Source organism: Lycium ferocissimum, unplaced genomic scaffold (assembly GCF_029784015.1).
Source record: "Lycium ferocissimum isolate CSIRO_LF1 unplaced genomic scaffold, AGI_CSIRO_Lferr_CH_V1 ctg8745, whole genome shotgun sequence".
Taxonomy (NCBI): Eukaryota; Viridiplantae; Streptophyta; class Magnoliopsida; order Solanales; family Solanaceae; genus Lycium; species Lycium ferocissimum.
The window spans coordinates 4,916-32,333 of NW_026727407.1; the positions used below are offsets into that span (position 1 = coordinate 4,916).

At 38.1% G+C, this 27,418-nt stretch overlaps 1 protein-coding gene across 1 annotated transcript; it reads left to right on the forward strand.

Annotated features, from left to right (window-relative positions):
* On the forward strand, window positions 1–23,886 carry LOC132045952 (plant intracellular Ras-group-related LRR protein 7). Its single transcript, XM_059436517.1, has 10 exons — window positions 1–351; window positions 2,435–2,504; window positions 2,720–2,766; window positions 19,896–20,004; window positions 20,108–20,193; window positions 21,559–21,649; window positions 21,969–22,054; window positions 22,609–22,695; window positions 22,791–22,923; window positions 23,535–23,886. Exons 1-9 carry the CDS (start codon window positions 250–252, stop codon window positions 22,899–22,901), a joined length of 789 nt encoding a protein of 262 aa, XP_059292500.1. The 5' UTR covers window positions 1–249; the 3' UTR covers window positions 22,902–22,923; window positions 23,535–23,886.
* The last annotated feature ends 3,532 nt before the right edge of the window (window positions 23,887–27,418 follow it).

A 27,418-nucleotide genomic window follows, 5' to 3' on the forward strand; every position in this document is an offset into this window, starting at 1 on the left:
AGTGTCACTCGTGGAATAAAGAATCGAACGTCAACGCTACAATCTGACAACACAAAAATACTCTCACACGCATTCATCAAAATCAAAATCGTCGTCTCTCTTCGCCTTCAACGCCTCTTTAATTTCCTTGACCTAAGTGCTTTGCCTCAATTACTTCAATAACTTTTGATTGTCTAGTGAAGATATCCCTTTTATCATAGAGAATTTCATAACATCTTCGTTATTATCTAGACTAGAAGAATAATAATAATGGGGTGTTGCAGTAGCAAGGGGGCCGCAGATACTAAAGCCACCCGCATGGCCCGATGGCGTTCAACTGGCATCGTTGCTTTACGCGACTCCAAATTAAAGGCATTTCTTCTCCATACTCCCTATATATCCTCTTTTATTTAATTTCTCATTTACACTCCCTCCCTGTTAGCTCACTCAATAATTTGCACTCTACTATTTAATATTGAAATGAAATCGCCCGGAATATAGGGTTATATAATAGTGTATCTTCTTCCAATTTTTACTACTGTGTGTTGCTTCCTTTGCTTTGTTCATCTCACTATTTTGTTGTCGTTATTGTCTTTTCAATCCTGCTTTGATGAGTCGAGGCTCTATTAGATACAACCTCTCTACTCACAAAGGTAGGGGATAAGGTTTGTGTACATTCTTTTTTATTTTTTGATAACTGTGGTGTTCGGGTTAGCTTAAGCGCACGTCGACTAATTCCACGGATACCTGTCACCTCCCACCAACAACAGAATCAGGGAATTCTTTCCACCAAGACTAGGATGGATGGGAAAAAATAACTTAGTGTTTTTGTCTCGGCTGGGATTTGAACCTGAGACCTCATGGAGCTAAACCCACTTCATTGACCACTAGTGTTTTGCTTACGTTCTACCCTCCCCAGACCCCACTTGTGGCATTACACTGGGTATGTTGTTGTTGTTGTTGTTGTAGGGTTATGTAATAGATTTAGAGGATTTATATAGTTAAACCTCATTTAATTTGGGAATTAATGGGTAGTTGATTGATTAGCACAAGCAGGATTGATTTTGTGTTTTGCTAATTGTCATTACAGCCAATCAACCCCATATCTCTTTCATGATAATATTCCATATGCTTCGTGTTTTTCTTACTATCTTTTGAATCGAATATTCTTAATCTGAACATATGGACTTTTGGCTTCAATGAATTGTGTTCTGTTTGTTTGTTTGTGGTATTTCAGATTATGGTCCTGTTTCTTTTGCAATTCCCTTTTTCTATGTTTCGTTTTAGGATAAGTAAAGTTCAGGTAACATCAGCCGTTATGGGTTATTTGGGCCGATGAGTGTTATACTTTCTTGTGATGTATAGGCGAGGTCTATGAATAGTTTCTGGAATGTAGGATAAGAGTTAGCTGGATATTTCCTTGAACATTAGCGTTTATGAAACTTTCGGGTAAATTGCTTAAGAGCACAAATTTTATGTGCCAATAGATTAAGTTCACTATTTTACACATACATAATCGATCAATCTATACATAGGAGAATTTGATCCATGTTTCTCCTTCTAGAATGTTCTCTGTTCTCTGAGGTAGCTGGAGGTATACAACGAAAGAGTAGAAAAAAAAAGATGGACGAGTAACCAAGTAAGGGAACTAGTGGCATGTTACTAATTAAGTAATTCCTTTGTAAACATTTACATTTCCAGGAGTCAAAAGTGTGTCTTATTCTAGTTTTTACTTTAATATTTTCACCACAAAGTTCATGTGGTCATGATCACATAGTAGTTTTACGTTCTACATAAGTTTCAAATTTGTTTTAAAAAAAATAAACGATGTCCATGAAAATTGGTTTAATTTGGCTCTTGGGGAGTAGATTGTGCCCCACAAATCAGAGAGAGGGGGTTACTACATTAGTGGCATGGGCACCAGTAGATATTTAATGAATTCCTCGAGATGACTATGTGCAATTCTTAATGAAGTGGATCTTTACCTTCCTAAGCCCTGCTGAGTGTCCACAATGCAATGATGAAATATGTTTGCTTAATCACGAGGTGTCAATGTCTCGTGTGTGTTTTTGGATATATATGCACAGATATACAATCAGACACATGCATGCTTATAGTAGTTTTCTGATCTAATTGATGATAAGACTTTACAAAGAAATAGGTTTTAGATTGCCATTGGCTTTAATTCATGAAGCTATAGGCTTAGGAAGTAATTCAGGAGTTGCTCTTGTTAGTTTGCTGGTTTCAAATGAATAATGCTTGCTGTGAAGAAATGTAAATATCAACAGATAAGGACTCAGGTTAATCCTTTCTGTTAGTTGGTTATCATGTCAGTCTAACACACTGAAGGTCTCCGGTTCGAGACCGGGCAACACCACTTCCTTGGAGAATTTTTGTTTTCTCCCAAATCCTTTCTGTTTGTCTTATGATCTCCTGACTGTTTTTTCCTTGACAGTCTTTTCCTGATGAAGTTATTTGCCTGGAGAGATCTGTACGCACCCTAGACTTGACACACAATAAATTGGGTATTGCTCTAATTTCTCAAGCTTCTGATTCATATCTTTCTAGTCAATTAGAGCACAAAGACAAATCACTATCAATTCCATGTGCTACAGTAGCCAATTAATTTATACCTCTGTTACTTGGGGAGATTGTTTTCATCGTTTATATTTCTGATCTTATTAACCTGAAGCTTTTAATCTTTTCTGAAGCTAATCTCTCAGTTTCTGAATTGTGGCAGTTCAAATTCCCATGGAGATCAACAAGCTAATTAACTTGCAGCGTCTTGTAAGTACTACAGACTTACATATTTGACACCTACCTTTGTCTCTCAGCAGCCTCATCATTCTTTTCAGAAAACCTTAGTATGCTATCAGTGTCCACATCTCATAATGAAAGCCAGGTCAGAATTGTCGGTCATATTCTTGCAGCCAGAAGTCATTTAGGGAAAAGGTACATGGTATTGAGCAGCATTGGCAGAACTAAAATGTTAAAGAGTGTCTGTTATTGTTATGGCAGAGAAATTTAGCAAGGAAAATTTAGCTTCTTTTTGAGGACATGATTTTGTCAATGTGATAAGATAAGAGAAGGGAAGATAATAAATAGATAACTTGATGATAATGGAATATGACACACTTATTTAGAGGTGTGAGATACAATTCACTTCTTATATTTAACCAATGAGGCTAAATTAACATTTAACACTTAAGACTAACTCCAATATCGTAACAACAACAATAACTACGCTTCAGTCTCAAACAAGTTGGGGTCGGCTATATGAAGCCTCACTGACCATTTTTCCTCATTTAAGCTCCACTCATGTCATCAATACAAAAAAATAAATAAAAAAAAATTGAAACATGAGTTATATATATATATATATATATATATATATATATAGTAATAGTAATAGTAATACAGTACTACTACTAATAATAAAAAAAATATTAGAAGTTCTTTATATTTCACTAGCAAATAAATATATGATAAGGTCAAAATGTAACTCCAATGTTCTAAACCCCTTAAACTTAAGGTGGGGAAGGGAAATTAACTTGCGTTTGCTTATTTAAAAACGCGGAAAAGTAATTATTTAATGGAAGTCACATAAATAGTGTCACCAGAACACCTTTTGGAAATCTAGTGGAGAGTCTTCGGAAAAGTTCTGATCACTGGAATCTCGCTAATGACATAGTCGTTTAAAGAATATCTTAAATAGTGATGATCCTGTCAACAATTGCTTGGAAAAGGCACGGTTCCAGCTAAATGATCTCTTGAAGAAGGTTTGATTCTACTGGAAGAATCAGTGGAAGAGGTGCATGTTGCAGAGATCACCGGGTTTGGTGCCGTCGAAACTGTCCTCGAAAGATCAGCAAAAAAGTGGTGGGATACTATAGAAACGGTCACTAAACATAGGCATATTTCCACTTGAATGACCAGTAAAAAGAGGAAAGAATAGTAAAATTACGAAAATGGAGAAAAAACTTAGTTCTGCAGTATAAGCTCACTTTTGCTGGTCAGAGGAAGCTACATACGACACTACCAAGATTGTAGGGCCTGATACCACGTGAGAAGAATAAGAGCCGAAGCTACCTTGACAATAATGAAAAACACAGCACGCTTGTTTATAGGTGTGAAAGACAATTCTCTTCGACTTACTTCACACTAGCAATTATCTAACATTTGGCATTCCAATAGTCTAATACAAAGATATATAATGAAAGAAGTTCTCTCCTTCTTATTGGAGATCAAAGACATGAATAATGACATTAAATCTTACCTTATAAAAATAAAAATGAATAAAACATTACATTGTGAGGAGGCAGAAAGATAATCCATCACATTGGATGTCAAGATATACACTACTTTGTTAAATTAGCTCATAAGGTTTATAGCAAATGGACCACTCAACAACCAGCATTTTGTGATTTCTAAATTGCTTTATCCTCTTCAAGCCGATGAAAATCAAATTGATGGTAAATAGTTTATTGCATTAGTAGGAACAAATGATACACCAATTACGCTAACAATCACAACCATAATATAAATAGCTAAAGAAAATGAGGGTGCTCATCTCTTGTGAGTTAGATAATACACTAGCTAGAGTAGTAGTATTCAGTTATCATCTGAAAAAAAGAAAAAAAAGAAAAAAAAGACAAACAGCAAATGCTCCCAGGCACTTATCCCGAGGCAATGCTATAAAGTTGCTTTGTGATACTGGTCCCTAACTCCGGTGGTCCTTCTGATCACCGGATCTCTCACTCTACTTCCTTTTCTTTCAACCTTCTAGGAGATGGATGATAGCATTTATTTCGCGGTAGGCTTTAAGTCTTATGATATTACTAGATCCTCAAATACAGCAGAACATTGGTTTGACTGGACCGAAAGAGGTAAAATTTCATCAGAAGAGTTTCTTTGAACAAGAAGACTTTGGAATGGATAGTCCAGAACATGAGGGAGGCATCAAAGGTACGAGGCAATGTAGTGAGAAGATGGAAGAGGAGAGACAGTTTCTCTGAGACCTTTTGCTCCAGGAATTTTAAGGGCTTTGGCAGATATATTAGCATTATCAGTTTACGAGGGAGAAGGAGAGCGGTGATAATCATACCCGAAGTATCGTTTAATGCTGGCTGGACCTATCTGGCTGACAAGATTGGCAGATTCATTAATAGCTTTGTTGACAAATTTAATGTGAGGAAGCCTAGGTTTGTGGACAAAGAGTTCCAATATGCAGAAGCAATTAAAAGCTGTAAATGGTCGAACAATGAAGTGGCTGGGGTTTCCGCATTAAAGAGGGGAGAGGTTATTCAGATAAAGGAAGGTATGGCACGTCATCAGAATATGGTACTTGGCAGATGCTTGGTTGGTTACTTTGTAAATGAGGAAGTTCCAACTTTGTATGACCTACGAAGATGGACTTCTTCCACTTGGAAACAGATCCATGGGCTCAATATTTATGCCATGGGAGAAAATCGATTTCTGTTTGAATTTCCATCCAAAAGCATAGCTGAGCAAGTCCTGAAAGGGGAGTGGCACTGGAAAAGAGCCCAAATCAATCTTCAGTGGTGGTCTTCTTTATCAGGGGTCATAGAAAAAGGAAATATGCCAAATTCCGTCTGGATTAGGGGTTGTGGGTGTGCCGCTCCAATTCTGGTCATCTGAAGTCTTCAAAGTCATTGGTGAATTTTGTGGAGGCTGGCTGGAAACAGAGGAAGAGACTCAACTCCGGAATCATCTAAAGTGGGCTAGAATCAGAGTCAAAGGAGATGGTAGAGAGGTTCCTAAAGAAGTCACCCTGCAGCAAGGCAGATTTCTTTTACCCTCCAGGTTTGGGTGGAATCTCCGGCGAGAGTTGTCATCGGAGAAGAAGAGGAGAAAGAGGTGTTACATTCTTTTACCCAGCAGATAGCGAAGACACTGGGTAAAAGTATAGATACAGTAGCTAAGCAGAAGGAAAAGACAGATGCTGTTGACTTTGCAGGTGATTCTGCAGAGGCAAGTGGGGTAGGTTTAAATTCAAATACTGAGAAGGGCCAGATTTATGTTGGATCTGCGAAGGGTTTAATTTTGGGCCCAAATAAATTTAATTGTTTGGCCCAATATGAGTCTGAAAAGGGACCAATTTTAAGTGAATCACATGGTGGGTCACGTGCATCTTCTACAGAACTTAAAACTCCAGATAGTTCCACTGTAGATGGCTATAAGAATCACTTCAACAACTTGAAAGAGATGGCATCCAAATTCCTCGAGTGCTTTGCCAATTGGGAAGCTTCTACCAACATGCAAAAGGCAATTTCAACCCTCCTCTTCTATATTACCACTTCACACAGATTCCCCAGTTTTAGGGTTCAAGAAAGTGGCGAATTTAAATATTGGGTCGGGGAGGAAAGATGCAGGAGATAAAGGAATGGATCAGTACCGAGAGTTTGAAGAAGAAGAAGAAGAAGATGGGCAGATGGTCTTGCCAACTGAAAGTCAAGAGGATGAAGAGAAAATTGAAGAACATGGGAACACAAACCAGATAACTCTTCTGGGAGAGCCTACTCCTATACAAACAGATTTTTCGGAATGTGAAGAGGAAGCAGTGATGAGATCGAATCTGTGGGTTCAGGGTAATATTGTGAGGTTGAGCCAGGAATTCGGAGCAGCATTTGAAGGTTGCTCTAGGGAGGCCGAAGCTTTATTCACAAAGATTGACCAGAGGAGAGAAAAAGGCATAACTTCAGTTATCTCAATAGAACATAATGCTGATAAAGAGAGAGTTCCTAGGGAGCTAAGAAATTTGATATTTGATATGAATTACAAAGATGGGGAACCAAGGAGTGAATCAAGAAGTAGGGGAGGAAACTAATAACTCCTTTATAATGAAGATAAAAATAGTTTCTTGGAACGTGAGGGGGTTGAATATGGAGAGTAAAAGGAATACTGTAAGGAGTAGAATACAACAATGGGGGGCTGATATCTATGTTCTGGTGGAAACAAAATTGAGTGGGGAAGGGAAATTATCTACAACAACTCTGGGGAAATAGATGGGTGGGGGGTGTATGGCTTGAGTCATTAGGCACTAGGGGGGGCATTATAGTGTTATGGGATAAGAGGCAGTGGAGAGGGGAAATAGTGGAAAATGGGAATCAAAGTTTAACTTGTAAATTGTGTGGGATAAATCAAGATTTCATCTGGTTTATTACAGCAGTTTATGCTGATTGTGGGAGAATTGTAAGGAGGGAACTGTGGGAGGAGATAGGTGCTATGAGGGCTTTATGTGAGGGTCCGTGGGTGGTTTGTGGTGACTTTAATGTCACAAGGTTCCCATCTGAAAGAACTGAATGTAGCAGGCTATCTGGTGCTATGAAGGAATTTTCTGAGTGCATCAATGAGGTGGAGTTAGTGGATCCTCCTTTATTTGGGGGGTCCTATACTTGGAGAGGGGGTCAAATCACAGAACTGCCTCTAGGATTGACAGATTTCTCTTTTCAACACTTTGGGATGAAATGTTCTTACAGATCAAACAGGATGTAATGCCAAACCTGGGATCTGATCATAATCCGATCATGCTAACATGCGGAGATTGGTCCTTTAAGAAAACTTATTTCAAGTTTGAAAATTGGTGGTTGAAGGTGGATGGTTTCAGAAGCAAAGTGCAGGAATGGTGGAGCTCCTTTGATGTTACAGGAAGACCAGACTTCAAGTTAGCTGCAAAGTTAAACCTGTTAAAAGGTAAACTTAAAGAATGGAGCAAGGAGAATAAGGGAAACTGGAGGGAAAGAAAAGACAAAATACTGGAACAAGTTGGCAGCCTAGAAGTTATTCAAGAACAAAGACCTCTGACTGAAGATGAGCAATTGCAGAAGGCTCAGTTGGCTATGGAGTATGAAGAAGTGGCTAGAAATGAAGAGATAGCATGGAGACAAAGATCTAGAGTGCAATGGATCAAAAGTGGAGACAAAAACACAGAGTATTTTCACAGGATGGCCACAGCTCACAAAAGATTCAACACTATTGACACTTTAATGGTTGATGGAGTTAGCTCCTCTGAACCTATGAATATTCAGAATGCAATTCTAGAATTCTATCAGAACCTTTACAGTGAGACAGAAGCATGGAGACCAAACTTGAACATTCAAGGTGTCCAAAGCATAACTGGAGGAGCAAATATGGATGTCAAGGCAATTTGAAGAAGATGAAGTATGGGAAGGGATCAAACTGTGTGCTGCTGATAAGGCACCTGGCCCAGATGGATACACAATGGCCTTCTTCCAGGCATTTTGGGATGTTTTGAAGGAGGATTTGATGCTGACTTTTCAGAATTTCCATTCTCAACAGATGTTTGAAAAAAGTTTCAATGCCACCTTTGTGGCCTTGATCCCAAAGAAGTGGTGCAACTGAACTAAGGGACTTTAGGGCCATTAGTTTGATCACTGGTGTGTACAAAATAATTTCCAAAGTGCTGGCAGAAAGACTAAAGAGAATGGTGAGCAAGTTAGTCAATAAGCACCAAATAGCATTCATAAAGGGGAGGCAAATTATGGATGCTGCTTTAATAGCAAGTGAGTGTATTGACACCAGACTTAGAGGAGAAGAGCCAGGAGTGATGTGCAAGCTGGATATTGAAAAAGCCTATGACCATTTGAACTGGAATTTTCTTATCAACACTCTAAGACAAATGGGGTTTGATTGCAGGTGGCTAAAGTGGATGGAGTTCTGCATTAAAACTACCAGGTTCTCTATTCTAGTAAATGGAGAACCTGTGGGTTTTTTTCCTGCAGAAAGGGGGCTCAGGCAGGGGGACCCTTTATCCCCTTTCCTTTTCATTATAGCTATGGAAGGCTTGGACAGCATGATGAGAATTGCTTCTCAAAATAGCTGGATCAGAGGATTTAATGCGAGAAATAGGGCTAATGAGGCTATGGAAATCTCCCATCTACTGTATGCTGATGATACAGTAGTTTTTGTGAGGCAAATCAGGAACAGATCTGCCATTTGAGGGTGATACTAGTGGTTTTTGAAGCATGTTCTGGGCTGAAAGTCAACTGGAGGAAGAGCAGTATATTCCCAGTCAAGGAGGTGCAGCAGATCCAAGTACTTGCAAGCATTTTGAATTGCAAGATTGAGAATTTGCCTACTGTTTATCTTGGAATGCCTTTGGGATCAATGCATAAAGCAGTGAAAATCTGGGATGGCATCATAGAGAAGACTGAAAAGAAACTAGCTCTATGGAAATCTCAATACCTATCCTTGGGAGGAAGACTCATCTTAATCAACTCAGTCTTGGACTCCTTGCCAACATATGTGATGTCTTTATTTCCTATACCAAGCAAGGTGGTTAAGGCTTTGGACACTCTAAGGAGAAACTTTCTATGGCGAGGAAACAATGAGGGAAAAAAGTTCCACTTGGTAAATTGGGAAGTAGTTCAACAAAGCAGAATACATGGAGGATTGGGGGTGAAGAACCAAAAATTACAGAATAAAAGCTTACTCATGAAATGGTTATGGAGATATAATCAGGAAGAGCAGGCACTATGGAAAGAGGTAATTCAACATAAGTATAGCCAAAATGGGAAATGGTGTACAAATGAGGTGACAAATACCTATGGTGTGGGGGTATGGAGGACCATTAGAGCTTTCTGGCTGGCTCTGAAGGCAAATGTTAACTACAAGGTGGGTAGGGGTGACAAGATTCTTTTCTGGAAGGAAAATTGGAGTGGACAGGGGACATTACAACTACTGTTTCCTAGCTTATTTTCTATAAGCACAAATCCAGATAGTACAATAGAGGAGATGTGGTCTCCCAAGGCTGGAATTTGGTTTTCAGAAGACTTCTAAATGATTGGGAAATAGCATGGGTAGCAGAACTATTGACAGTAATTGGTGGATTTCAAGGAACTAATTTTGAGCCAGATAAATTGACATGGAAGCATAATCAAGATGGACTGTTCTCTGTGAACAGATTGTACAACAAGGGTTTGACTGAAATTTCAGGGAGGACACCAGGACCTTGGAAATCCATTTGGAAGAGTGTGGCACCAACTAAGGTGAAGTGTTTCACCTGGCTGGTAGCTTGAGAGAGCCTGCTTGACTCATGAAGCACCGCAGAAAAGAGGAATAAACATTGCTTCAAGATGCACATTATGCAAGGAGGCCTTAGAGACAAACAATCACCTTTTCCTTCATTGTAAAGTTACGGCACAAGTCTGGGCATTGTTCATTAATTTGGCTAAGGTGAACTGGACTATGCCTGAACACACTGCAGACCTTCTAAGCTGTTGGATAAGAAGGGGAGGGAGCAAGAGTCAGAAGATTTGGTGGAAAACAGTTCCTGCCTGCATCTGGTGGAACATTTGGAAGGAAAGAAATGACAGAATTTTTGAAGGCAGAGAAAGTTCATTGCAGAAGATCCAATGGAAGGTCTTTACTTCATTAAGTTTTTGGTGTAAAGAACAATATGTAGAAGAGGAAGTTCAGTTAGTGGACTTTTTAGGATTACTGTAAGTATTTCTCTTTCAGTAAAATGTAAATTTTTGGAGGTGGCCAGCATACCCTTAATGCTGAGGAATACAAAATTACCAGTTTCAAAAAAAATACACTAGCTAGATTTGGAATGTTAGGCCATCAATTTTAGCAATTCACAAGTCTTTCGTGTATAAACACCACATAATGCTTTACTTGGAAGGTAAATGAATGGCCAGTAGACCTAGAAGAAAAGCAATGATTTCAAGATGTGGTATCTCCTTATGTACTAATTTTGGTGTTAATGTAGCTATACAATTAAGGAACTAACCTACTATATTGGAGCAATTGGCAAAAAAAGCATGCTGTGAGAAGTTAACAAAAGTAGAAGATGGAGAAGTCTTTGAAGAGTAGAAGAGATCTTGGAGGAAAGCTAAAAAGGCTTTTAGAAAAAAGTGAGATAAAGCCCTAGATGGCTTGTACCAAAAGTTAGGAGAACAGGAACAAAGAAAAATAAATTTGTAAACAAGTATGAAGAAGAGAGAAAAGGGTAAACGCTTAAATAGGTTAAGCGTATTAAAGATGATTCTACACGAGTTTTAACAGGATATGGACCATATGATGAGGTCAAAGAGAGATGGAAATGCAATCTTGTAGTTGTTCAACTTAAATCAAGAGGATAAACTTTACAAATGTCTATATCCATGCAAGACCGAACCTTTAGCTACGCTGGTATAAATAGGCATGCAAAAATAAAGGATGGCGTAAAAAATAGGGATAATTTCAGAAACCTCCCTTCAGGTTTGACTTCATAACATTAACTTCCCTTGTGGTTTGTAATATTACGCCTGCCTTCCTTATCTTGATTATTTTGTGACAATTGTTTTAAACTGTTTCTTACTAATACAAACTAATTACAGATTGACCAATTGACCCTTCTAATATTACCCTCTTTTAAGTAATGAATTAACAATTAATTAGAATCTGACCAATTATACCACTAGTTTCAGTTGTCTGTCACTCTATGTCTATGATCTTTATAGAGTCCTAGCAGAATAGCCCTAAAATACACTCTTGACATGAATAAACTAAGGTCTGAGTTCACATGGAATTGAGAAATTGATACCAAGTTTGCTAACTGACAAAGATGAGAAAAGAATGAGGAATCGTTTCAGTAAATCAATTACCGATGGATTTAGACAGGCAATAAGGCTTGAGTTGTGCGCCCCAACATGACTCTACTGGAGCTGCTTTGAACGAAATAGGCTTGCAATGCTTGGTGCAATGATTTCATGAAATACCTTTATGCTTGATGCCTGTTCAACTCTATGTGAATGTAGGTATATGGAGGTGATTTTATGTCTTATTCTTCAATAATGGCACCAATCCCTTTCCAATTCAAAGATTTATTTCAACAGATCAACAACAAGAAGGGCAGGAAGGCATCTAGACTGGATAACGGAGCCCTTTCGGTTAGTCCAGAGTACAACAACAACAACAACAACAACAACATACCCAGTATAATCCCACAAGTGGGGTCTGGGGAGGGTAGAGCGTACGCAGACCTTACCCCTACCTTGGGAGGTACAGAGGTTGTTTCCGATAGACCCCTACCTTAGGCCATAGTAGAGACCTTATTTCCTAGATTCAGACAAAAATGGCGAAAGGACCAATTACAGGGATAATTATTCATATAGTTAATTAATTAATTAAAAGAGAGTAATATTAGAAGGGAAAAGTTGGTCAACCTGTGATTAGTTTGCATTAATAAGAAATAGTTCAAAATAATTGTTATGAAATAATTAAAATAAGGGAGGCAAGCGTAGTATTGAAAATTATAGGGTAGGTCATTGTTACAAAGCCAAACTTGGAGGGAGGTCTCTGAAATTATCACTAAAAAAGTATAAGTATTGGAAAATTTTGTAGTCCAAATGGTACCCCGATAGTGGTGTGGAAGTGCCTTGGAGATGTCGGAGTAATATGCCTTATCAAGCTATTCAATTGCATATTAAAGAGTGGAAAGAACCAAACTAGCAAAAAAAAAATTGTTTCCGTCTGGTATAATAAGAAAAAGACTTAGTTAACTATAATAGGAGAGAGAAAATGCTCCCAGGCACGATTTACTAGGCCAGTGAGCTTTTAGTGTAATTTCAAATTTATTTCCTTTTCTGGGGGTCTTTTTCCGGCCACCATGATCCGTTCTTCTTCATTAGGGGACAGTAGTATATTTTACAATGCAAGTTTTAAGTCTTATGATATTACTAAATGCAAATCTGGTGCAGAAACATGGTACAAATGGGAGGAACGTAGCAGGAATTTAATGAGAACAGTGAAAATTACCATTAAAGTCTTATAGTGGTTGATATCAGTATTTATTGAAGCATCGAAAGTACAGGGGAAGGTAGTCAGGAGATGGAATCTGAAGGATCATTTTTCAGATTTTTTCTGCAGTCTTAATTACAATGAGAGTGGTAGATACATAAGTTTCATTGCCATTCAAGGACAAAACAAATCAGTAATCATTACGTCGGAGACCACATACAAAGAAGGATGGGCAAACATAGCACATAAGATTGCTAAGTTCATATATGAGCCAGTGCAAGTGCAGGAGCAACAGAGACCAGCAACGAAGCAGTTGGGTGCATCCCTCAAACACGTCATCATTGGCAACAGATGGATGACGGAAAACACAAAAAAGGTGCAGATTCAGTCCAAGGATAATAACATAAAGATAGCTGGGGAAAATCCAATCTCTGAGAAAGATATGTTGAACAGGTGTATTGTTGGGAAGTTCCATAACTCTTCACAAGAGGCTATTACGCTGAACGATGTAAGAAGATGGGCAAGCAACACATGGAAGACGACGTTCGGTCTTAATGCCTTCGCGATGAATGACGGCCATTTTCTCTTCGAACTCCCATCAAGGAAAGTAGCGGAACACATTATGACCGGAGAATGGAATTGGAAAAAGATGAAATTGAAAATTGATTGGTGGAAACCGACGACGGGAAAAAGAGACTGGGTGTGGGTCAGAATTCTAGGGCTTCCTCTGAGCATGTGGTCACATGAATTCTTCAAGCAAATAGGAGACAAGTGTGGGGAGTATTGGGAAACAGAGGAGGAAACTGAGTTCAAGAACCATCTACATTGGGCTCGTATTAAGGCGCAAGGGGATGGGGAGGAAGTTTCGAGGGTTATCGAGGTGTCCAGCGACGGATTCTCATACACCATCCCAATATGGTGCGAGATTCCGGTGACGGTCAGAGCTGTCGAAGGAAAGAGCGCAAAGAAGGTCTTTTGTTCGGTGGATAATAAAGGACAGAGGTCATATACACTGGCAGATTAAGCATATAAAAGGGGATCCCACGTGGGTACATCAAGTAGTGGGGAAATTTCAAATATTTGGACACGTTGCCTGGAGGAAAAAGGGAAAGGGCCATTAGAGGCGGTGGGGGGCAAAATTAAAAGAATTGACAGATTGGGCCGAGATTTAGTGGACCCATTTGCAGTGGTCCACCATCATTTAAATCAAGTAACCCTTGAAGGCCAATTTCAAGACATGGTAAGCATAGAAATAGAGGCAAATATTTCTAAGCTTATCGCTCACAACATGTTCCAGAATTTGAGAAGCAGAGATGGGGAGAAAGAGACCCAACCCATTCAAATTGATCACTGGGAGGGGCAAGCAAGAGAAACAGCATGCTTACAACTCAGCTACAGTTGGAAGCAAGAGAAACAACATGCTTACAACTCAGCTACAGTTGGAAGCAAGAGAAACAACATGCTTACAACTCAGCAGACAAGAAGAAACCACAGAAGAGATTGCAGAAGATATTGTTCCTTTGAGAATTCAACTTTCAGCGGAAGAAATTACCAAGCAACTCAGTACTCCAGAATGAGTTAAACAGCACATTACCAGACTCAGTACGGAATTTGGAGCAAGCTTCAGAGGGTGTAAAGAGAAGGGCAAAGAGTTATTTTTGAAAATTGACAACAAGAAGAAGGAGAACAAGGGGGAGCAATCAACCATAAAGAGGAAGGGGATGAATGAATTGAAGGGATTAGAATTAGATAGTAAATTTATGAGTAATGGTACTAGGAGCGGGGGGATATCTGGCATGTAAGGGGCTTAAACTGTAGCAAGAAGAGGGGTATGATCAAGAACTGTTTACAAAGCTGGAGAGCAGATGTAGTTTGTTTACATGAAACAAAGGTGGAGGGGGAAGTAGATGGATCAGTTATGTGCAGTTAGAAGCAAGTGGGATCAGAGGTGGTATAGTCATAACGTGGGATAAAAGGGAATAGGAAGGTGTGATCAGTAGAATGTACTCAGTTTCATTGAAAAAAATCAAGATGTCAGTTGGCAAATGAATGGGTTGTAATTGACAGACAGGAAAGAGGGGAAACTTGGGGAGAAGTGGGAGCAGCAAGGGGACTGATTCCAGGTCCCTGGGTCCTGTGTGGGGATTTTAATATAGTTAGGTTCCCATCAGAGAAGAAGAGAAGAAGAATGGCAGGAGAATCAACAAAGCAATGACTGACTTCTCTGAGTTTATTGTAGACAGGGAGCTGGTGGATTTGGACTTATCAGGAGGAAAGTTCACATGGAAAAAGGGAGACAGACATACTATTGTAGCAAGATTAGATAGATTTCTCATATCAAGAATAGGATGCCAGTTTCAGAAACATCAAGCAGACTATACTTCACAGGGTAGCTACTGATCACTCCCCTTTGATGTTACAATGTGGGAATGGGAGAAAACCAGTTCATATTTCAAGTTTGAGAATTGGTGGTTGCAAACAGAAGGTTTCAATGAAAGAGTAAAGAATTGGTGGGAATCCTTCACTTTCATTGGCAAACCTAACTATATTTTGGTGGCAAAGTTGAAAGCTCATAAGGATAAACTGAAGGAATGGTGCAAAACAGCTTAAGGAAACTTGAAGATCCAGAAACGAGTGGTGCTGCTTGCCCAATTGGCTGATCTGGAAGATATACAAGAGGACAGAATTCTGGAGGGAGAAATAGCATCTAGAATGGCACTGAAGATGGAATTTGAAATAGCCAGACATAAAGAGATTGCATAGAGACAGAGATCCAGGGCAATCTGGCTAAATAGGGGGACAAAACACTAGCTTTTTTCATAAAACTGCTAATGCCCACCATAGAGTAAACACAATAGATAAGCTGAGAGTAGATGGTGAAGTTGCGGAAGATCCCATAGAAGTGAAGAATGAGATAGTAGCCTACTATGAGAAGCTTTACACAGAGACAGAGAATTGGAGGCCTCAATTAGACATGAGAAACTGCCCCAGGATAGAGGAAGATGACAACACTTACCTTATGGCACCTTTTGAAGCTCAAGAGATATTGGAATCCATTAAAGCATGTGCAGGAGATAAGGCACCAGGTCCGGATAGGTATACAATGGCTTTCTTTACTCAATGTTGTGAAATCATCAGGACTGACCTAGTAGCAGCTATTCAGAATTTTCATGCAGATGGCTATTTTGAAAGGAGCTTGAATGCTACTTTTGTGGCACTAATTCCAAAGAAGGTTGGGGCAATAGAACTCAATGACTTCAGACCTATTAGCTTAATAGGTGGAGTATACAAAATCAGTGCCAAGCTACTGATAGAGAGACTGAAAAAAAGTTATCCACAAACTGGTGGATAGACAGCAACTGGCTTTCATAAAAGGGAGACAGATTATGGATGCAATTCTTATAGCTAATGAGGGTGTGGATTCCAGGCAGAGAAGTAAAAAACCAGACATTCTATGCAAACTTGACATCCCAAAAGCCTATGATCATTTGAACTGGAGCTTCCTGATCAAGATGCTGGAGCAGATGGGCTTTGGTACTAGATGGATTAAACAGTGCATCACCACTGTAAAATTCTCAGTCTTGGTCAGCAGAACTCCATGTGGTTTCTTTACTTCTCAAAGGGGATTGAGACAGGGGGATCCTTTATCCCCTTTTCTTTTCATTCTTGCAGTGCATCACCACTGTAAAATTCTCAGTCTTGGTCAACAGAACTCCATGTGGTTTCTTTACTTCTCAAAGGGGATTGAGACAGGGGGATCCTTTATCCCCTTTTCTTTTCATTCTTGCAATTGAAGGGATGAACAACATGTTAAACACATCACAGGAGAGAGGATGGATAAGGGGATTTCAGGTGGGAGATGGAAACAATTTGGAGATCACACATTTACAGACGACAGTATGCAGATGACACCTTAGTATTTTGTGAAGCAGAGGAAAATGATATGCTAATGCTAAGGGTTATTTTCATCATGTTTGAATTAGTTTTTGGATTACACATCAATTGGGGGGAAAGTTTCATTTATCCTATAAATGAGGTGCCAGAACTGGAGAGGCTAGCTGTGAAGCTTCGAGGCAAAGTGGGGGAGCTCCCAACCATATATTTGGGCATGCCTTTGGGAGCTAAAAGCAAGTCCAAAGGGATATGGAATGGGGTTTTAGAGAAATGTGTGAAAAGACTGTCTAACTGGAAAAGTCAGTACCTTTCTCTTGGGGGTAGACTGACTATGGTCAACAGTGTGCTAGATGCATTACCATCTTACATGATGTCCATCTTTCCAACACCTGTTAATATGATTAAAAGGATTGACACACTTAGAAGGAATTTTCTCTGGCAAGGCATTGAAGACAAGAAAAAGATACATCTAGTCAAGTGGGAAGAATTGACAATTAGCAAGAAGGCAGGAGGAGTGGGTATTAGAGAGATGAAGATGCAGAATCAAAGCCTAATGATGAAATGGTTATGGAATTTTGCTACGGAAGAAAACATGCTCGGGAAAGATGTCGTCACTGCTAAATATGGAATGAAAGATAACTGGACAGCAAACATGGTAACTATACCATACAGTTGCATTGTTTGGAGAGCAATCGGGAACTTGTGGCCAATTATGCTAGCAAGGATCAGATGTAAGGTTGGGAATGGATTAAAGGTTTCATTTTGGAATGATAAGTGGATTGATAGTACAACCTTGAAACAGTTGTACCCTGATCTATTTGTTCTTTGTCAATTGCAACAAGCTACTGTTGCTGAGATATGGACTGGACAGGGATGGAACTTGAATCTGAGAAGAAACTTGAATAATTGGGAGATAGAGAGGATAGCAACATTTCATAATACAATGACCACTTTCAACAACTGGACAGGAGAAAGAGACACAATGGAGTGGCAGAAGGACAACAAAGGAATTTTCTCAGTTAATTCAACATATAAGGATTTGAACACCTCAACTATGCAGGAGGATGACTGGCTGGCCCTGGAAGATGATATGGAGGACAAAAGTTCCCTACAAAGTGAACTGTTTCAACTGGCTTTTGGCCAAGGAAGCAGTGCTGACTCATGAAAACTTGAACAAAATAGGTTTCCATCTATGCACAAGGTGTTTCTTATGTGGGGAACAAAATGAGACAATCAACCATCTCTTTTTACACTGCAAATGGACAGAACAACTATGGAAGGAAGATCAAGTGGGTGAAACTTTGGAGCATTAAAGGAGTTCTAAACAGCTGGAATAGGGATGGAAATGCAACAAAGAAGGAGGAGAGATGGAAGATTGTCCCATCATGCATATGGTGGACTGTGTGGAATGAAAGGAATCAGAGGTGCTTTGAGAGCAAACAGTATGGTCTACAGAAGTTCAAGATGAATTGTTTTAAGTCTTTATTACTTTTGGTGTAAACAGGTAGTTTTAGTGCAAACAGAAGATATTTTTAATGTTTTGGACTTACTGTAAAAGGAAGATCATGTAAAGAACAAGCTGTAAGATGTAATTTTTTGAAGGGGGACAACACATTTGGATGTAGTATACCTGTGGATATATAGATTAACTGTTACCATTCTCAAAAAAAATAATAAGAAAAAAAAAGGAGATATTCAGTGTCACTGTTGTGGCTAATTGTTGTGGTATTAAACTTATGAGTCATATGACTATGCTTTGGAAAAGATTATAGAGCATAGGATTAAGGACACTACAAATTGACAAAAATGAGTTTGAATTTGTGCTTGGTGGATCTACAACATGGACTATATTTTTGTTAAGAAGAATGATCGAAGTTCGTTGGCAGAGAAAAAAATGATCTATACATGATATTCATTGACCTAGAAAAACTGAAAAAGTACAGTGACAAGTCCCTTAGCGCGTGCTGGAGAACAAAAAAACTCTTACCAAGTATATAAATGCCATAATAATAGGTAGGAAAGAGCCATTACAATTGTTAGAAAAGTGGTAGCAAATACAGAGAAGTTCTTTTTAAAATGGTGAATTTACATCAGGTTTCAATTGAATCCGTACCTGTTTACCCTAGCTAACCAATAGTATGCAAGATAAGGTCCGACGGTGTCTGTTTTCTGCCGGGGATATTGGTGTTAATTGAATAATCGAACCAGGAATCAACTAATAGTTTGAACTTTAAAAATTGCTCTAGAGAATAAACATTTTAGGATGAGTAGAAGTAACATAGAGCATATGCACCACAAGTATGCACCACAAGTTTAGCTAGCACAAGAAAAATAAAGTTGAGTACGCTGTCAGTTTAGATATATAGGCTCAATGTTCCAGTAGAACGCTATGGGAGGAACAAGGATGCCTGCCAAATGAAAGATAAGTTCTATTGGACGTTGTCCAAGATCAACAATGTATATGGGAATGATTTTTGGTTAATGTTTAATTCAAGATGAGTGTCATAAGAATACTGATGTTAGGATGGATATGTGATCATATAAGATAATACAAGATTAGTATTGGTCACATCCAACAGAAGGTGCAAGTGGCACTCATAAAGCATAAAATGAGAGGTCATGTTCCACATATTTTTTATATTAACGGGATTGCTAAACCCTAATTGAGGGAAATTCGTGTCTTGTAGTAAGTATTAACTGTCTTATTCTGTTGGAAATGTAAGGTTAAAGCAATACCAATTAGTCCAAAATATCATGGCAAAAACAAAATTGGAGATATACTGGCAGCTTGACTTCAAAGGGAGACTGGAAATAGCCATGTGAATGAGCTGGAGTGAAAATCAATTATTTTTTGTGGACGGGGTAATATGTGGTGGGTAAAAAGCCCACGTATACTAGTGGTATACAAAAAGTGGACCTACACCAACACACAGTTCTCCACAAATGCTTCCAATCAGTTATGCTAACAGGAACCTCTTGGGTGCTCGAAAAACCTACAAAAACAAAAAATCAGTTGTAATCTGTACAAGAGTCCTCAAACACTCCTCAAACACTCTACTGGCATGAAAATCAGTTCTACTTGGGAAGTGCATTTCCCTTCTGGTGAGAAGTGTTTATTCTTAATGGACTCTTCATCTGGGTTTCCATGCTTAATACTATTGATATTGTAGGGTGTATTCTCTTAAATAGAAAATTTAACAAATAGTTGGTTATATCTGATTCTATCAAAGAATTGAGTTTGATTATTTTCTTTTCAGATTTTGGCTGATAACCTTATTGAGCATCTCCCCGTGAACCTGGGATTGCTTCAGTCTTTGAAAGTTGCAACACTTGATGGGAATCGAATCACAGCATTTCCTGATGAATGTAATTCCCCACCATCCTAGATCATATGTGAAGTTAAGTAGGTTTCTCTATGCTATATAGCATCACACTCTCTGTTCTAACAACAGAATGTTGTCATATTCAGTGGGCCAGTTGGTGAAGCTTGAGCGTTTGTCTGTCTCAGCAAACTTGTTAATGAGCTTGCCTGAGACCATTGGGAGCTTACGGAATGTGAGTGATTCATTCTGATGGTTTATATGGTGCCATCTTCCGGAATTCTGTATACTGTGCCAGTTAAAATATTATTTCTGCGCTTGCTTTTCTGCTTTGTTGATTTACTTTTCTTTAGTATAAAGGTGCTAAGGTGGCTAAAGAAATGGTGTCAATCTTGTAGAGAATGTTCAGCATAATGATATCCAAATCAGTGAATCATTTTACTTACAGCTTTCTGTTCTTACAACTGAAAGCCCAATTTTTTCTCTATTTATATAGTGATGCCGCTCCATCATGAATTTCTATCGTCTTCCTGGTAGTTGATGATGTCTCTTTGCTCTCTTATGTTTGTATTTTGGATTTGGAAGAGGATCCTGCAGCTCCTTGGGGAAGGTGGTTGAATTGGAGAATAAGTGGCTCCATTGCGGGTTGTCTTGAGATCCACCACCCTGAGTGCCTTATGTTCTTCCTTTTCAATTCACTCTCTTTAGACAGAATATGTTTCTCCATAATTTTTTCACTGTCATTGATGAACCAACTGTGAGAAATAAAGGCTCGAAAAATAGTATTAAGATACGTAAACTACAATATTACACTGAGCCCTATTTATAGACTATACACTACAATCTTCTTCCAAGTAGGACACTATATACAATCTTATTTTTAACACTCCCCTTAAGCTGGTGCATATAAGTCATATGATCCGAACATGTTGCTTATGTGCCTAATACGAGGACCAGTGAGGGACTTGGTGAAACTTTCTCCCGCTTGACTTCACAAATTTTGTAACAATATCTCTGGAGAGTATCTTTTCTCTGATAAAGTGATAGTCAATCTCAATGTGCTTAGTCCTCTCATGAAATAACGGATTTGATGCAATATGAAGAGCTGCTTGATTATCACACACAAGTTCCGTTGACTGATTTCTCCATATTTTAATTCTCAGAGTAGTGAGAAAAATAAGGCTCGGAAAATATTATTAAGATACGTAAACTACATTATTACACTGAGCCCTATTTATAGCCAGTGTACTACATTCCTTTTCCATAACACTATGTACAACCCTATTCCAACACCAAGAAATATAGTGTTCACTGTTAGTTGTATATCTGATCCTCATGGTTGGTGAGTTGAGATTACGAATTAAGGTCTTTCAATCAAGTTTACTGGCTCTATCCTCTGGAAATGTTCATACCTTATAAACATTTGCATATATTGTTTCTTCAAAGATGTTTTGTTACTTGTGAGTTTAGTTCTATACAAAGATGCTTTTTTTTCCGTCTGTCCGAGGAAGTCGTACAGCCTAGACTTAAAGTATTCTTAATTCTTCTTCTTTGGAAACATAAGCCTTTTGGAATTGACATTAATGTTTTTACCCTGCAGTTGGTGCTGTTGGACGTTTCAAACAATAAGTTAAAGTTTCTTCCTGAATCAATTGGAAGTTGCTTCTCTTTGGAAGAATTGCAAGCAAATGGTACCTTCAGATTTTAGTTTCTTGCTATTTATCTATTTCCTTTTGCTTTCCTGGTGTGGAGCTCTGTATCCAATATATGTCGAGGGAAATGAAGCATGTTACAATCAACATAAAGTTAAGTGATATTTATGGAAGATGATAAAATTGGTGTGGGTGACCTAGAAAGCCAAAAGAATATCTCCAAATCTTTTCTGTTAAGTTATAAGACACTATTCTTGGTACCATCCATTTAAATTGATACATGATTTTTGTGTTCTGTCTCTTTTTCCGTTTTTACTGTTTTTTAATCTTGCGTCATGATAACAGTTTTGCCTCACAGATAATTCTATTGAAGAGCTTCCTGCATCAGTTTGCAATCTTGTTCAACTAAAGTCACTGTGCCTGAACAATAACAATCTCAACCAGGTTACTGTCTAATTTCACCCCTCTGTCTCTGTGTGTGTGTGTCTGTCTCTATCATCATCACACATAAAATGTGCAAAGAATAGTAAACCACGTGGATCAAATGTTTTCCTGTTTGTCTCTCTGAAAAACTGAACTTCTTGTTGTACTGGTGATACTTGTATGTGCTCTGTCTCTCTCTCTCACTCTTTCTATCTGAAGGATGCTATTAAGCAGAGTTAGCAACTCTCTTGGCACCATCTGTAAGCCTAGGCCCACTTCGCTGTGTATGAGTGCGAAAAGGAAAACACAGACATTAACCTTAAGCCGTGCATAAAAGCTTTTCCTTTTAGTTAGACACAGTTTCATGAAGAAATATACATAACCAAACAACCAGTAGCATCTAACTTGCAAAGCGGCAATAGTGTCAAATACGCAAAATTATCTACATTTGAGTCATTGGAGTGAACGTCAAGTATCTTCCATTTAAAGCATCATCCTAGTTTTTGTACTCGTTCCTATCAAATTTACGTTTTTACAAGATACTCATGCTTGCTATTGGTAACTGGGTTGCTCAGATGCCTCTAAATTTATTAAGAGAATGCAAGAGCTTGCAGAACATAGCCCTGCACGGAAATCCCATTTCCATGGACCAATTTCAACAGGTAACTCACTAATGTTCACAGTTTGATACTACTTAGCTCTGTAAGTCCTAGAAAAATCATTTACAAAGAATTCAATTTACTTGTTTTTCCCCCAGATGGATGGTTTCAAGGCATTTGAAGCCCGCCGTAAACAAAAGTTTGATAAACAAATTGATTCAAATGTGATAATCAGTTCTAAAGGGCTTGATGAGGGTGTTGACTTGTGATTCCTCTCCACAGGCATTTGCTGTAAGGCTTCCGCGCTATCTTGTTAATCTCGGTTTTACTTTTTTTTTTTTTTGCTTCAATTCCTTGGTGAAAACTCCCCCTTATTGCATAACCATGTAGTAGCCACATTACACAGTGGTGCTCCGTCAGTTGCTGTAAAGCTTTTAGTATTTCTAGTGTCTGTAATGCCTAATGTTGACAATTCATTCCTTTTTTTCATTTTTTTTTTTTTTGATGAAATTTTTTGACAATTCATTCTTGCCACTGATAAGACTACATGCATGTCTCCGTTACTTGCTTTTAGCTCCCAGCCTGGTGTGCCTGCATAGTTTCCTCTTCTAATTCACGTTCCAGGCTTCTAGTTAGTAAATTACTCACCATTATATCCGTGCTCCTGAATAATTGTGGTAACTATTGGTAACTCCAATTTCAAAAGATGGAAAATGAAAAAGTTTCTTATACAGTTCCGTGGCAGGATCGTTTTGTCCATCTAGCTTCTGAATCTGATATTTAGTAGCTAATCCCGTGGCCAAATTAGTTTAAAAACTTATTCCATTCGCTTTTCTAAACTTCCCAGTCCACAGTTATATTGATGATACTAATTTTCTATCATTTTATCTTATTTACTTCAGATTAAATTTGTTGAGGTTGGATGGAATTGTGACAGTTTAGACTTTGATGAAAGGCTGTTGATTCTGCTGATTTGACATGACTCATTTTCAAGCCTTTCTATAGTTTATCATGGGTTGTAAGCTTTGACTTTTGCGTGATTGTATCAGTGCTGAGTTTATAATGATTGTAAATGATTCAACCTAACGATTTCCTTCACCTTTTTGATAATTTTGTACGTTTAGTGAGCAAATCACTTAAAACCATTTTTAATAGGTGCCAATTTTTTGTAACATGGATGTCTCATTTATAATATGTTAGGACTGTATAGATTGTCCTTATGATGTATCCAAGAGTATATGAAATGGCTGAAAACTATGGCAAATCAACTTATTTTTTGATTTGTTTTTTCCGACAACGGAGGAGGGATTGGGGAAGGGAAGGGCCAAAGAGGAATGATTTTGACAAAGAGCCACTCTTATGAGTCATCGTTTCAAAATTAATTAAAATTAAGTCACTTTATAATAAGTAAATAATATTTGAACAATAATGCCTCTTCACAAATTCAAAATTCTGGCCAGAAGGCATAACGATACTGGAAATATTTTAATATATTACGAAATTTATCCTCTTTTTAAATTTCATAAAAGACAAAATACATAAAAATATTATTTGTAAGTTTAATTTATCTTAATATACTTAGTTTCAGATATACCTCATAGAGGGTGCAAGCATAGGATATTTATAGTATATGGGGTGTAAGTATTTACTTTAAAATATGTAGAGTGTGTTTGAAATAGATTCATAATATAGAGGTTTTAGTGTAATTAACACAAAAGTATTGAGAAAAATAAATATTTTTACATCTTTAATTTAAATAGATGCATGGGAGAATCTGTTGTGCGTCATTTGATTTCTTCCTGTCCCACATCGGATGAAGAAAACATGATTTACATTTATAGGGAATGCAAAACGGTTAGGAAGATTGCCAGCACGGGATCTTCAGTAATTTAAAATCGGATCTCCACCATTTACTATGATGTCCATAGTAGGTCAGTGCTGCTATGTTTCAACTTCCACCTTCCTGCCATGAACATGGTATTAAATGGGCCCTGAGGCAATGCTTCTCACTATTGCATTCCAGATTTTACCTTTTGAATTTGCTATACTCCAGATGGGCCTTGAGGCAATGCTTCTCACTATTGCATTCCACATTTTGATCGGTAACGTTTCCACCGTGAAGCTTTCTCTTGGATATGTTGTTACCATCAACAATTTAATTTCTCGTGCGGTCGATAAGTTCAAGACTGCTCTTTTATCCAACACCCCATGATTTTTACATGATAAGTATATGATTTATTTCCTAAGAAATCTAATATAAATTGGTAATTGAACAAATTTTATTAAAAATATACATCGTACACAAGCAAAATAATAAATTGATAATTTCTACATGGGCTTCAGATAATTCGTTTTTCTCCTCAAGAACCTAGAATAGTAATTTGCGCTCGCACTTCTTGGCTATCGGGTCTTGGGCATACACTTGGGAGTTTTTTTGAAGGACATAAAAGAAAGGTGAAATATGATCTCCACAACAACAACAATATAACCAGTGTAATTTTATAAGTGGGGTCTTGGGAGGGTAAAATGTACGCAGACCTTACCCTACCTTTGTGGGGTAAAGAGGCTAAATCGGGTAGACCCTCAACTCAAAAGAAGTGTAACCAAAGTAAGATAGACAGGAAAATAACAACAATAAAATAGCAAGATAAACAAAGCAAACTAAGTAACATGTAGCAGTCAAATTGAAGAATAGGATACTATGTGAATGCTAGTAAGACTACTAGATAAGGAGAAGAGGACACTAGCTCCCTACCTCATTCTCATAAAAGTACTCCAACACCCCGCTACTGGCCCTTCCTAATCGACCTCCAAACCTTCCTATCTAGGGTTGCGTCCTCTGTAAGCCGAAGATGTGACATGTCCTATCTAATCACCCTCTCCAGTTCTTCTTAGGCCTACCTCTATTTCTCCTAAAACCTGCTATAATTAAACTAATAACAATCGGAGTACTTGAATAAAAATAAGAAAATAATGTGGAAGTGAAGATACAGAGATTAAAGACGGAATTTAAAGATATGCGGAATTCGAGAATAAAATTCCAAATTTTAAAATTAAGTGATAAGAACCCTAATTGATCTTAGTATTCTAAATTAGCGGATTACAACTAATTACAATACTAATAGAGTCAATTCAAGAACTTATATCAAAAGGTAATCTAGACCCCTATTTCGAAGAAATTAGAGACAATAATTAATATAAGACTAATTACCTTCTTCAATTTACGGATAAGAACCAAAGATATCAAGTACGAATTAATCTTAACTCTTAAAAGAATCGTTCTTAAAAGGTTGCAAGATAAATTCAAAGTAGCCACACGCAAAGGTGTAAAGAAGAGAAACTCTCAAAACAATAATAATGTTGTGTTATGAAAATAACAAAATCCATCCCTATATATAGGGAAGCTTATCCCAAATAGAATGGGATTAGAATATACTTTTATGAAAATAATTAATTACTTAAACCGAACTAGAATTAAACTAGGAAAGCATGTAAAATAATTGGTAAACTTCTTCCCTAATAAAATAAGGAAAAAGGTCACCAAAGTCACTTTGTACTTGACTTTTTCCACCGGTTTGGATTGAAGCTCACTTTTGGACTGAAATTTCAGCTTTTGTGGGCCCAATCTTCCTCCTCTTAGAGTTGGATTTGAATCATGAAGTATGCGTAGCACTTGGCCCATTTTTCTCCACAATTCTTGAACTCGTCCTTGGTATTTTCTTCCTTGATATGTATTTTCTTGATTTCCAATTGGATCCTAGCAACCTTGGTTTGCATCTCCTCAGCTTGTGACCTTGAAGACGCTCTTCTTAGGGCTCCTATAGCGTCATCCTTGCCCGTGGAGCTATCGTCCCCCTCTTGTTGAAAAGAATTCGTCCTCCAATTTAACCCTTCATTAAACAAGGACAAGTCAACAACATTGAAAGTAGCACTTACTTGATACTCACTAGGCAGATCCAACTTGTAAGCGTTGTCTCCAATTAGCTCGAGAACTTTGGAAGGTCCATCGGCTTTGGCATGCAATTTAGATATCCTTTTGGAAGGAAACCTTTCTTTCCTCATGTGAACCCAAATTGAGTCCCCAGGCTCAAAGATGACTTGCTTTCGCTCTTTGTTTCTTCTCAAAGCAACTTACTCATTCCTTTTTTCAATGCCAGTTTAGTTCACTCATGTACCTTTCTCATCATCTCAACTTTGTTTGTTCCATCAAGACTAGCAACATCATTAGTAGGCAATGGCACTAAATCAATGGGAGTAAGGGGATTAAACTCATAAACAACTTCAAAAGGAGAAGACCCAGTAGGAGAATGAATAGTTCTATTATAAGCAAATTCCACCACAGGCAAGTGATCCTCCCAAGAAGTTAATTTGCCTTTCAAAACAGCCCTCAACATGTTACCTAAAGTTCTATTCACCACCTCAGTTTGCCCATCAGTTATGGGTGACAAGAAGTAGAAAACAACAATTTGATCCCTAACCTTTCTCAAAGAACACGCCAAAAATGGCTCAAAAACTTAACATCCCTATCAATAACAATAGTTCTAGGTATGCCATGTAATTTCACAACCTCTTTAACAAACAAACCAACCACACGAGAAGCATATTAGTTTTCAAGCATGGAATGAAACGAGTCATCTTAGATAATCTATCCGCCACAACAAAGACACTATCCTTACCATACTTGGTTTTCGGCAAACCTAAGGCAAAATCCATAGAGATATCTATCCAAGGTGAAATCGGATTAGGTAAAGGCGTGTACAACCCATGTGGAAAAACCCTAGATTTA

Excerpts from the sequence above, each read along its gene's own strand:
- LOC132045952 (XM_059436517.1), top strand. The coding sequence starts at position 250 with ATGGGGTGTTGCAGTAGCAAGGGGGCCGCAGATACTAAAGCCACCCGC. Across the intron at positions 22,055-22,608 it reads ACAATAACAATCTCAACCAG|ATGCCTCTAAATTTATTAAG; the intron begins GTTACTGTCTAA and ends TGGGTTGCTCAG. Across the intron at positions 22,696-22,790 it reads CCATGGACCAATTTCAACAG|ATGGATGGTTTCAAGGCATT; the intron begins GTAACTCACTAA and ends TTTTTCCCCCAG.